This window comes from Echinops telfairi, unplaced genomic scaffold (assembly GCF_000313985.2).
Source record: "Echinops telfairi isolate 266 unplaced genomic scaffold, ASM31398v2 ScPeMD7_29;HRSCAF=101, whole genome shotgun sequence".
NCBI classification, from domain to species: Eukaryota; Metazoa; Chordata; class Mammalia; order Afrosoricida; family Tenrecidae; genus Echinops; species Echinops telfairi.
Window position 1 is genome coordinate 5,202,296 of NW_022103926.1, and position 10,884 is coordinate 5,213,179.

At 60.8% G+C, this 10,884-nt stretch overlaps 1 protein-coding gene across 1 annotated transcript; it reads right to left on the reverse strand.

Annotated features, from left to right (window-relative positions):
- Nucleotides 1–1,580: 1,580 nt before the first annotated feature.
- LIF (LIF interleukin 6 family cytokine) lies at nucleotides 1,581–4,768 on the reverse strand. The gene is made up of 3 exons (XM_004716728.2): nucleotides 4,741–4,768; nucleotides 3,079–3,257; nucleotides 1,581–1,991 (listed from the first exon to the last, which is right to left on the reverse strand). The coding sequence occupies exons 1-3, from the start codon at nucleotides 4,757–4,759 to the stop codon at nucleotides 1,581–1,583; spliced, it is 609 nt and encodes a 202-aa protein (XP_004716785.1). The 5' UTR covers nucleotides 4,760–4,768.
- Between the last annotated feature and the right edge of the window lie 6,116 nt (nucleotides 4,769–10,884).

Sequence of the window (10,884 nt, forward strand, 5' to 3'; positions counted from 1 at the left end):
GCAGGGGGCAGGGTCTCTCCCTCACTGCTCAGGCTTCCTGAGATCTCCTGGGCTAGACCCTGAGTGGGGTTTGGGATGCCCAAGGAGCTTAGCTCTGTGAAGGAGTTTCTCTCCAGGGGAGGTTCTGGGTCAGGACCCAGGCGGGTCCCCTCAGCTAATGGCTGAGACTTTTGCACTACTCCAAGAGGCATCAGAGGACCCCGTGTGAATGAGGTCCCCCAGTGGAAAGCACCTGGCTACTCCATCATCTGGCCAGAGCCTGCAGCTTGACCCTGGCTCCCCAAAGTGGGTCTCAGTCGGGGTCCATAGAAGATAGCCAGTTGCCCCACTCTTACCCCAACAACCCTTCTCTGAGCTTCGACTTGTAACATCATCAGTGTCCAGGCTCAGGCCTGGCCCTGGCTCCTGGGTAAAGAGCCACTGTACTATTATTGCTGGCTAGGGAGCAGGAAGGGGAAACTATCTTTGCCACTTAAAGCACCAATAAGTTAATATAAATAGGTTATTATAATAAATAGACACTCATTCTGAGCCAAACACACAGCACTCTCAAATCCCAGACTCTCCTGAGACCCTGACCTCAAGTTCTGCTGCCCCCTTGTCTCGGGACCAGAGACCACCTCAGGTACCCTTGACTACTTTCCTGTGACCTCACCAAGTTTCCATCGCCTTGGCTGTCAGCTGCCACTTTGAAGTACTCCATCCCCACATCCTTATAGGTCCTTGCGCAGAAGAAGGGCTCGGGGTCCATCTCAGCCCCCTCACTTGACTTTGCAGCCTATCCCTGCTCCTGCCACGTCCACTGACCCTCTGCCAGCCCGGCAGCAAACCCCTGCCGTCTCAGGCTTCGGGGAAGCCTGGCGGGAAGAGGAAGTATCACTTCAGGCCGTGGAAAAGTCTGAACAGGTTTCCTTTCCAGGCCCAAGGTGGCTCTCCATGTCCCCCAAGAACCCTTGCAGCCTGAATGCCAGTGGCCTCTTTCTGAAACCTTCAGCTCAGCAGGTCTGGGTTCTCCAACCATCCCCATGAGAAGGCAGCATCCCATCCCAGAGCTGCCTTCTCTGCCTGCCACATGCCACGCACACACCTCTAGGAGCCAGGAGGTCCCTGGGATTCCAGCCTCCAAAGTCTCCCTCAAAGGAAGCTGATGATAGGAGGTCTGCAAGGCAGGCAATGCCCTTACCCCGGCGGCTCTCCTGCTCTGGTGCCAGGGCCTGCAAAGACAGCTTGTCTGCTCACTATAAAAACCTACCCACCCACCCCTGCTGCCTCCCCCAAGGGTCAGGTCTGGGCAGAAATCCAGCTCCTGCTCTCCTCACCAGCCTGACCCCTTGGGGCTCGGTCACCGGTTTCCAAAGGGGCAGTCTTGAGGCCCTACCTGCGGATGTTTGGACCCTGTCCGGCTTCATCCCAGCCCACCCTGGTGTGCAGAGGACTGGCAGAGAGCCCCTCAAGGTCTGCCAGCAAGTTCCCCTTGAGTCCAGCCACAACCCCCTGCCACCCCGGGGGAGCCCCCCTCCCCGACATCTGGAGCCCGTTGTCCAGATCCCTCGGTCCACAGCACACGTCGCAAGCCGGGGCTAGAAAGCCTGGGCCAACTCGGCGATGACCTGCTTGTACTTCCCCAGCATCTGGCAGCCCAGCTTCTTCTTCTGGAAGGACTCCTTGCCTGAGGTGTCGGGGCCGTAGGACACGTCCACGTGGCCCACGTGGTACTTGTTACACAGGTGGCAGAACACGTTGCTGAGGAGCCCCCGCAGGGTGTCCGCCGTGGCGTTGAGCTTGCTGTGGAGGTCCTGGGCGTTGGGGTTGAGAGCCTTCTGGTCCCTGGTGATGTTGCCCAAAGAGGCACCCAGGTAGGCGACGATGCGGTAGAGTTCCACCAGCTTGTCCTTCTCCATGCCGTCAGCGTGGAAGGGCGGAAAGTCTGTCACGTTGGGGCCACACAGCCTGTCCAAGCGGCGGGGGAACGGCTCGCCCTGGGCCTTGTACTGAGGAGCAGAAGGGAGAAGGCAGGTGAGCCAGGAGGCAGGGATCCGGGTTCCAGCCCTGCCAGCTATCCTCGGGCAAAGCTCTTCTTGGGCGTTCACTTCTCCACCTCTCAAATGGGGTCCCCTCTGGACCCCATTGGCATCTCAGGGTCCTTGTGAGACATCTGTCGGGCAAGGACTACGCGTGCTATGCCCTATGAGGTGCCCCTGGATAGTTAAACAGTTCATGTGTGTGGCTGCTAACGGATAGTTTGGGAATTTGCGTCTACCCAAAACTAAAAACAAACAAACAACAAACTCATTGCCATTGAGTCGACGCCCACCCAAAGTGACCCTAGGGGACAGGGAGGGACTCCCTTGTGAGGTGCTGAGACTATTATGTAACTCTTCATGAAAGTAGAAAGCCCGTCTTTCTCCCACGGAGCCACTGGTAGTTTCAAACTGCTGACCGCTACACTACAGGGGCTCCTCCGAGCCCACCCAAAGGTGCTTCGAGAGAAAGACCTGGTGATCAGGGTAACAAGAACATCAGCATCGCAAGCCCTATGGGAGACCGATGACCCTGACAGACCTGGGGCCCAAAAGAGTCGGAAGCAGCTTTTTAAAGGATCCTGGCCCTATAGAGAAAGGAAGACAGCCCGGGGCCTCCCCTTCCGAGCTGCACCACACACCCTTGGCCTTGCACCCACCTGGGCATCTCTCTGCACCCTGACACCCATTGCCCACTCTTGGACCAAAGGCATCTCTCTGAACACCTTCCCACCTTGTCCCTCCTTTGGGTATCTGTGTCTGCCTCTCAGTCCACGTGGTGGAGGAATCCCAAGACCTGAAGCGCCAAGCCCCATACTTTCTCACCCCGTTCTCACCCCGGCTCTGCCCGGACCTACCCCTGGGCTGCAGGTAGGTGTGGGGAAATCTGGGTGGGGCTTAGCCAGCCCCCTTTCTCTCCTCCCAGATACAAAACTGCTCCCTCCCTCCCCAGTTCCCAGCCCATGCCAGGACAGCCTCTTCCTGATATCAGTAGGAATTCTGCCCACTGTGCCTGCCCCCTCTTCCCTCGGCCTCTGGGAGTGGGAAGGGCACTTACATAGAGGGTGAAGAGGGCGTTGGCACTACTGTTGAGCTGCATCAGTTGGCTCCTGATCTGGGTCATGAGGTTGCTGGGACATGGGTGTCGTGTGATGCAGGTGGCCTTGTTGGGAGTGATGAGAAGGGGGTTCCCTGCCCCAGGTCTCCAGTGCAGAACAAGCAGCAGTGACAGGAATCCTGGGGGCCGGCAGAAAGCCACCATGAGCCGGAAGGCAGGGACAGCAGTTTGAGGCCCAGGTCACACTGTGTCCCCACAGACAGCTCGATCTATATCTCCCTCTTGCGCTGTCACCCTGTTCTCCTGGCCCTCTGACCCTACTGGAAGAGGAGGTGTCTGCTGTCCATCTCCTGCGGGGCTCCCATGGGAACCACTGTGGGGCAGATCCTTCTCCCTCTGGAATCTGACACCTGATTCTGGCTCTCCAGGAAAATTGTCCCCCCAGTTTCCCATCTCCTGCATCTCTGCCCTTCCCCAGATGAGGCCAACTTCCCTGCTTTGGAGGGTGCTCTTAGCTACCCTCCAGCCAAATCCCACTCGTGCCACCCACGATGCCTCTGCTTGGGTTCGAACCTCAAACCCTTGGGCTAGTGACTTGCCCGGTTGCCACCACCCTGTCCCCTCCCCCAGGGGGGCCCATACTGTCCTACCTAAGACCCTCAGTTCAATCCGGATTCTGTAACTCTGTCCCCAATTCCTTCCCGAATCATCATGAAAACTCCCTGTCCTTCAATTCTGCTCTGCCCCAGGGGGCAGTCAAGGGGTTCCACCACCCTCCAGGGCTGGGGCAGTGCAGGGAGGAGGTTAGGGAGGGAGAGGAAACGGTGGAACCAGGAAGCAGAAAGGGTGGGCAGAGAGGAGGGAGAATGCAAAGTGACAGGAGAGCTGGGAGCCTTCCCGGTCCGCCCCTCCCCTGTCGTCCTCCCCGAGCCCGCCCCCCTCACTCTTTCCATCTGGGGAGCACCCATACAGTTGGGGCTGGGGGGGTGGGGGCAGCAGGCCAGCGAGGCAGGAGCCTCCCGCCGGATCCCCCTGCTGGAACCGGAGTGCCAGTGGCAAGGCCAAGTACACACATTTTTCCACGGGGTCCCCCCCGGTATGTCCCGGCATCCACAGGCGGTGCTGAGGCCCCACGGGGGCCAGGGAGGGGTCCCCGCGCCCCATCTCACCTAGCACAGAGCTCAGGCTTTCCAGGTACTAGCGATGGAGGCGACACCTGCTCCCGTCCGGGGCCCGGAGTTTGCAAGCCGCTCGGGAGGCCTGCGCCCCTCCCAGGGAGCAGCCCGGCAGCGGTTGGAAAAGAGAAAGCGGAAAAGGACGAGAAAGAGAGAGAGAGAAAGAGGGAGGGTGACTCGGACCGAAAGCCGGGAGAGGAGCTCCGGGAGCGGAGCGGGAGCGGGCGCGGGCAGGCTGCTCCGGCGCCTTCCTCCCTCCGTGGGCAACCTGCTGGCCGGCCGGCACGCCGTGCCCGGACCATGTGCCGCGCCCGCTCGGGCCGCCACCCAGCGCCTCGCCTGGCCGCGGCCGCCCGAGCAGCGGCTTCCCCGGCGCAGGGCAGGGTGGCGGGGGCGCGGCGAGTGGGTGCCCCGGCGAGGGCGCGCGTCCAGCCGGCGGAAGCCCGAGCCGGGCGGTCGGGCGGCCGGGGCGGGCGCGGGGGTTTACCTGCCGCCAAGGCCTTCATTCTGAGCCGGGCTGCAGAGGTACTGGGAGCCCTGGGACGCCGTCACTTTTCAGAGGTTCATGCTCAAACGGGGAATTTGTCTGATTTATATACCGGAGCCTGTGTTGTAAGACAGAAACAGCTATATTTAGCCGGGATCCCCTTCCAGGAAGTTGTTTGAGGTGCATCATAGGAAATTATGAATGAAAGTGAGAGTGAAGGGGGGGGGCCGAGGGAGGGGAAGGGGGAGGGCAGACTTTTCCCCTCTTCTAAGAATTTGATTGATAAAATTATAAAGAGGTCTTCGACCGAATGTCCTGTGGTTTCCCTCAGTGGCTTGCCCTTGGGGTTGTTTGAAGATGTGGGGGAGGGTGGGGGGACGACCGGCTGAGTCAGCAGGGTCCCATGTGGACAGGCCTCCGGTGCCCTAGATGTGGCCCTGACTCACCTGGGCAAGTAGAGGAGCTGGCACCTGTAGCCCCTGGGCAGAGGCTTTAGGGGGCAGTGGGGAGGAGGCCGGCTGAAGCCAGCTGAGAAGCAGGCTCCCAGGAAAGAGGGGCTGGGGCTAGGCGTGGACTTTAGACAGTAATAAAGCAAACTGAATGTGGGTGCTAGAAGCCACCCGGGAGGTGGCCTCTTCTAACCTGCCCGTTTCCACAGGGCAGAGTCAGGCCCTGAAGAAACGGGCTGCCCAGGGCCCCTGCAGGCTCAGGCCCCTAAGCCCCCATCAGTACACCTGCTCTGTGACTCCCTGTGATGCTGAGGACAGAGGATCGGGCAGAGCCGCTAGGCCTCAGTCCTTTGGGGACAGCCTGGGGAGGACTTCAGGGAAGTCTTTTGGTGGGGTGGGGTGGGGGGGACTCTTGGCTCTTTGCAGCTCCATCTTCCATTTTGGTGGAAGGTGGTGGGTGGAGCAGGTCCATTCTGAAAGGGACACCTGAGCGTGGGGCCTAGTCTCACTCTCCAAGTCAGTCCCAAGTCCCCTCCGTGGGGCGCAGAGGGACTGTCGCCCGAGGAATGCTGGGGACTAGCACCAGCCCTCCCTAGGTGGGGCTCAGTCTCAGAGAGGGATGGTGGTCCCCAGACCCAGGTGCTTCCAGAGGCTCTGGCACCAACCGACTGACTGACTGACTGACTGACCGACCGAATCATAAAGGCAGGTGCTTTTCGGGGGCCGGCAAAATCAGCGCAGACTCCTCCCTAATCTCTACACACCAAAAAATACCCCAGACCCATGGATTGCAGTCAAGTTGCAGCTGACTCGCGGTGACAACCTGTGTTACGGAGGACCTGGGCTCCTGGGGGGTTCTCCTGGCTGGAGTCTGGTGGAAGCAGGCTGCCAGGCCTTTCTTCCACCGGACCAAGTGGCCAGCCTTTAGGTTAGTGGCCAAGCGCACATCCTGGACGTTGTCCAGGGATCTCCTCCCCAGGTAGATGCCAGAACAATCATAGAAGGGGTAGGGCCTTGCTGAGCAGGGCAGCACATGTCTGAGAGCCCCCTGCCTCTCCGTCCCCTTTGTTTTCCCAGGTGCTGATGGGGGCACCTCCTCCACCCCCCACCCCCCACCCTGGAAGTGCCTCACTTCCCAGGGGCCCTGCCCTACTCCTGATTTCTGCGGGAGAGGAAGACCTTTCCCTAGGGGTTATCCCCCATCACCCCCCACCCCCCACTCCCATGCCCACTCCCGCCTTCCATGCCCCCAGTTCCCACCTCTCACTGCATCCCAGACCTGCCCAGTCCTTCCCTTATCATGCCAGAAAGAGCCATGTGCTCCTGCTGTCCTGCCCCCCCCCAGACACATGCCACACAGCCCTGCCAGCCCACCGCCCACGCCCACTGCCCCACAGCAAAGCCTCTCCATAGGGTGATAAAACTGCCCATCCCAGCTAGCACCGCCCAGCCGGGAGGAAGTGGGCCAAGCCCACAGGAGTCTTCCCTCCTCTTCCTCCTCCTCCCTGCCTCACACCTTGTCCTTCCTTTGGGGGCTGTGAGGGCCCGGCTGGCCCCTCCCCATCCCACAGACCTGTAATGAGATGGGGGTGCACCCCCTAGAAACACAGTGAGCATCTGCCTTCCTCCCACCAACCCCATCGTGTCTCTGCAACCCTACTCCCCAGGCGCTCCCCACTTCCCTCCCACTTCCCAGACGCGCCCCCCACCCCACCCCTCACCCCCCAGCCTCTCTGCACGAGGACCTGACCATTCGGAGCATAACGTGTAAGATCAGCCTCCAACCACCCCCCAGCTGCTAACAGGAACCCAAAGCCCACTAGACCAGAGTCCTACTGAAGCCCCATCTGGTAAGGTCTCCAGCCCTGGGGAAGGCCCTACCACATCCCATCCCCTTCTTGTGAGTGGACGACAGGGCTGGCTCTGCCCCCTGCTCCAGAAAACCCACATCAGCTCCCTGGTCCACCGCTTCATCGAAGCCCCACCCCACAGTAAAACAGGAAGTGGGGGGGCAGGGTCTTGAAGACGCTGAGCTTGGGCCACTTCACAGCTCTGACTGGCCCCACCGAGGGCCTTGGCCTCCCCTTCACGGTACCTGACGTGGTCCGTGCTCCCCTCGGTGCCCCGGACCCAGCCTCCCCTTCCTGTCATGTCCAGGAGCCCTGTGCTGGGCCTCTGGAGGCAGGCTGGTCAGGGTCTCGGAGCCGTGGGTCCGTGAGCTGCCTGCGACGTGGCTTCGGCCCCTGGGAACAGCCGCCCAGGCCTAGCTCCAAGCCTGCTTTGGTCTCCTGGCGTTTGTTTGCGTCCCTCCCTCCCTCCCTCCACGCTGCAGCGTTCCCCCTGACTCCCCCCTGAGAGGTACCCTCCCTTCTTGGCTGCCTGCTCCTGGGTGGTGACCCCAGGCCCCACCCTGGAGTGGCAGCCCCAGCCCGGCCCCTTCCAGCCATGACTTCATCCTTAGCCTGTCCAGCTCCTGTTGATTGTGTGGGGATGAGACCTGCCTAGGGGTGAGAGGGAGCGCCCCCATTCCCCTTAGCCTGGAGTTGGGGGGCTACCAGTCGGAGGCCCGAGGTTAACGCTCCTGGGTGACTATGCCCCCCAGCACACTGGTCTCCCCGCTGCTCCAGGAAGTGATCACACAAGCTGGCCTGGGCACGCCCCCTAAGAACGTGCTTCACCCACCTGGGTGTGGGGCCGCCCATCTTCCTCCTCTGCCGAGTCTCCCTCGCCATCCACAACTCTCTCCTCAAAGCTGATTTGTTTTCCAGGAAGGGAAACTGAGGCTCGGAGAAGTGAAGGGACTTGTCCGGGGCCACTCAGGGTGCAGAGCAGGGGTAGGTCTGAAAGCCAGGCCTCTGGCCTGCAGGCTGTGGCTTCCAGGAGGAGAGAGGACCCTCCACTTTTCGGGGGTCCCAGCGCCGCCACACAGCGGCCTCATCATGCCCGCTGCTCTTGGCCCAGTGGGGACAAGCCTTATGCCACAACCCTCCAGACCAGCGATTCTCAACCTGTGGGTCTCGACCTCTTTGGGGGGTCAGATGACCCTTTCACAGGGGTCGTCCGATTCATCACAGTAGCAAAATGACAGTGATGGAGTAGCAGCGAAAATAATGTTATGGCTGGTGGGTGGGGTCACCACCACACGAGGACCGGTGTGAAAGGGTGGTGGCGTGAGGAAGGTGGAGAACCGCTGCTCCGGGCCCCTGCAGAGGTCGGATGCTTCTTACTCCTCACACCGTTGGCTCAGGGCAACACCTCAGTAGATGCTGCTTTTAAAGCCGTTTACGACACCCCAAAGCTGCCTGTGCCCAGTCTCTCGTGGCTAGAAGGCAGAGCCGATAGTTTGAGGAGTCATGGTTGAGGTTTGGATCTGCCAAAAAGAACAGGTAACTCTTTGGCCTCGGTTTCCGCATCTATAAAATGGGAATGACAGTCCTAGGTTCTGGGTGTGCTATAAGAGCTCAGCCATGACCGGGACCCCCGGCCGCCCCTCTCCGCGGTAGCACTGGTCCTTGTGACCTCTCTCAGGGGCCTTGTCCCCATTCCTGTCCCCATTTTACAGCTTTATCCCGTGGATCACTCCCACGGCTGGGGGGGTAAGCTGGCCAGGAGAAGAACTTTCCATTCTGTTCTGATGGAGAATGGGGACCCAGAAAGGTCAGACGGGTGTGTGTGGGAGGTGGGCTCTCTCCCCGTGCCCCTGCTGGCCACCCACCCCCAAGCCAGAGCTGAGGCCAGCAGCTGACCCGGCCTGCCGCCCCCAGGAGCTGATTCACCCCCAGGCTCCATCCGAGAAGGAAGGAGACACAGCTCAGTTCAGGGGGCTTTGAATCACCAGCCACCCCCTGTAGAGACCCAGAGGGTGTGGGGGTGGGAGCTGGCCCCCTGCCTGTTTGTCTGTCTCTTTCTGGCCCCAGGGCCAGGCAGGGGAGAATGGACAGGGGGGGGTGGCAGGCGGCACCCTCCCTGCTGGCATCCTGTGTAGACAGCTGGCAGTTACTCACCAGGTAAGCAGCTCTCTGGACAGTGGGGAATTCCCCAAGACTAGTGACCCAGAAACTGAGCTGGTCTCGGGCACCCTCCACTGCCCAGGCTGGCTTTCCCACTCACCCCCACCCCAAGATCCTAATGCTCTGGAACCCCAGCCAGAAGCCCCTCTCGGCCATCCGCTTGTGCCCAGCCCCAACCTTGATATCCCCCGTGGAGAGGAGCTCAAGGCGGGCTGGGAGGCCCTGAGGAGGAAGGTTGAGCCAGGCTGAGTGCCCGTGGCCCAGGACAAGGCTGGTGACGGATGGCCAGAGGAGACCGGGGAGGCAGGGCACTGAGTTCAGAAGTTCCCAGCCCGGCCCGGCAGTAGAGTTTCTGCCCTGAGAGACAAAGCCAACCCAAACCCACTGCTCTCAGTTGATCCTGACTCATAGCACCCAAAGGAGTGGTGGTCCATCTCTCCAAGAGCAGGCTACCTCCCCTTGCTCCTGAGGCACGATGGGTGGAGGGCCCTGTGCCTGACTGTGATCTGAGAGTCTAGACACACTCCCTGGAACTCCTTGGGGCCGGGCTGTGGGTGAATGCCTGCTTCTTCCCCCATCCTCAACCCATCAAATGTCTGCAGGTACCGTGACACCCATCTGGGCCAAGAAGGAGCCAGATGCCACCCTGGCCCCCTGCCAATTGCCCCCAGCATCCCCCTGGCACTTCCCAGCAGGCTCTGTGCCAGGAGTCTGACGTGGAAGTGTATCAGAGACTTTATAACCGCCACAGCACCCTGCCCATCAGCAGGGACAGAGGCCTGGCTCGTAGGCCCTGTAGCGTTGCTTGGGGCTTCACTCGGACTCCTGCACTATGGGCACTGCCCTGTTTCTCCATCTCTAGCCTGGGCTGCCATCTGCCCCTCTACACTTAGGCCATGTGACCTCTGCCTCTTCCAGCTCTCGGGAGAGCACCAGCTGAGTCAACCGCAGGCAGGTGGACAGCCCCATTTTCCAGCTGCGATCTCTTACTCTTCCTGGGCCGTGAATTTGGTGTGGAGCGACGGCACAGGCACTGTTTTAAGGAAGTGGAACAAGAGCCCCATTTTTCAGCGGTGCAGCTAGCTGCAGGTTGGACTGCTCGGCGCAAAGTCGGTGGTTCGGCCCCACCAGCTGCTCCCAGGAAGAAAGATGCGACCGACTGCCCCCTGTAAAGGTTTTGCTATGAGTCAGAACTGACTTCAAGGGCAAGGGGTTAGGTCCTCGGTTAGGCCGCAGGTGAGTGCTTGGTGTTTCTCACTGTGGGTCGTGGTTAGAGGCGGGGTTTCAATGACGAAAGGCCCTGGAGGGACCGAGGGAGGGACTTACCCAAGGTCACTCAGCAGCGTGGGACTCCAGGCTCCCACCCCAGCATACACCCTTCTGCCCTGGGGAGGTGCCCAGGGTGCTACAGGGCGGGCCTGGGTGAGACAAAGCCAGCCTCTTGTTATCCACTCCCTTTGGAAGCCTCAGACCCCCAGGTCCCCCCACCCTGGTCCACCCTGCAGGTGTGGCCCCCAGGTAGTCACTGTGGCACAAGCCCTTCATCCTCACGCAGGAAGTGGGAGCTGGAAGGGCCCACAGAACCCCGCCCCCACCCTGAGGCACCCAGAGACCCAGATCTGTGTCAAGGCTCCTGCTGGACTTTGGTGTGTGTGTGTGTGTGTGTGTGTGTGTGTGTGTGTGTG

Excerpts from the sequence above, each read along its gene's own strand:
- LIF (XM_004716728.2), bottom strand. Across the intron at positions 1,992-3,078 it reads ACGCCCTCTTCACCCTCTAT|TACAAGGCCCAGGGCGAGCC; the intron begins GTAAGTGCCCTT and ends TCTGCTCCTCAG.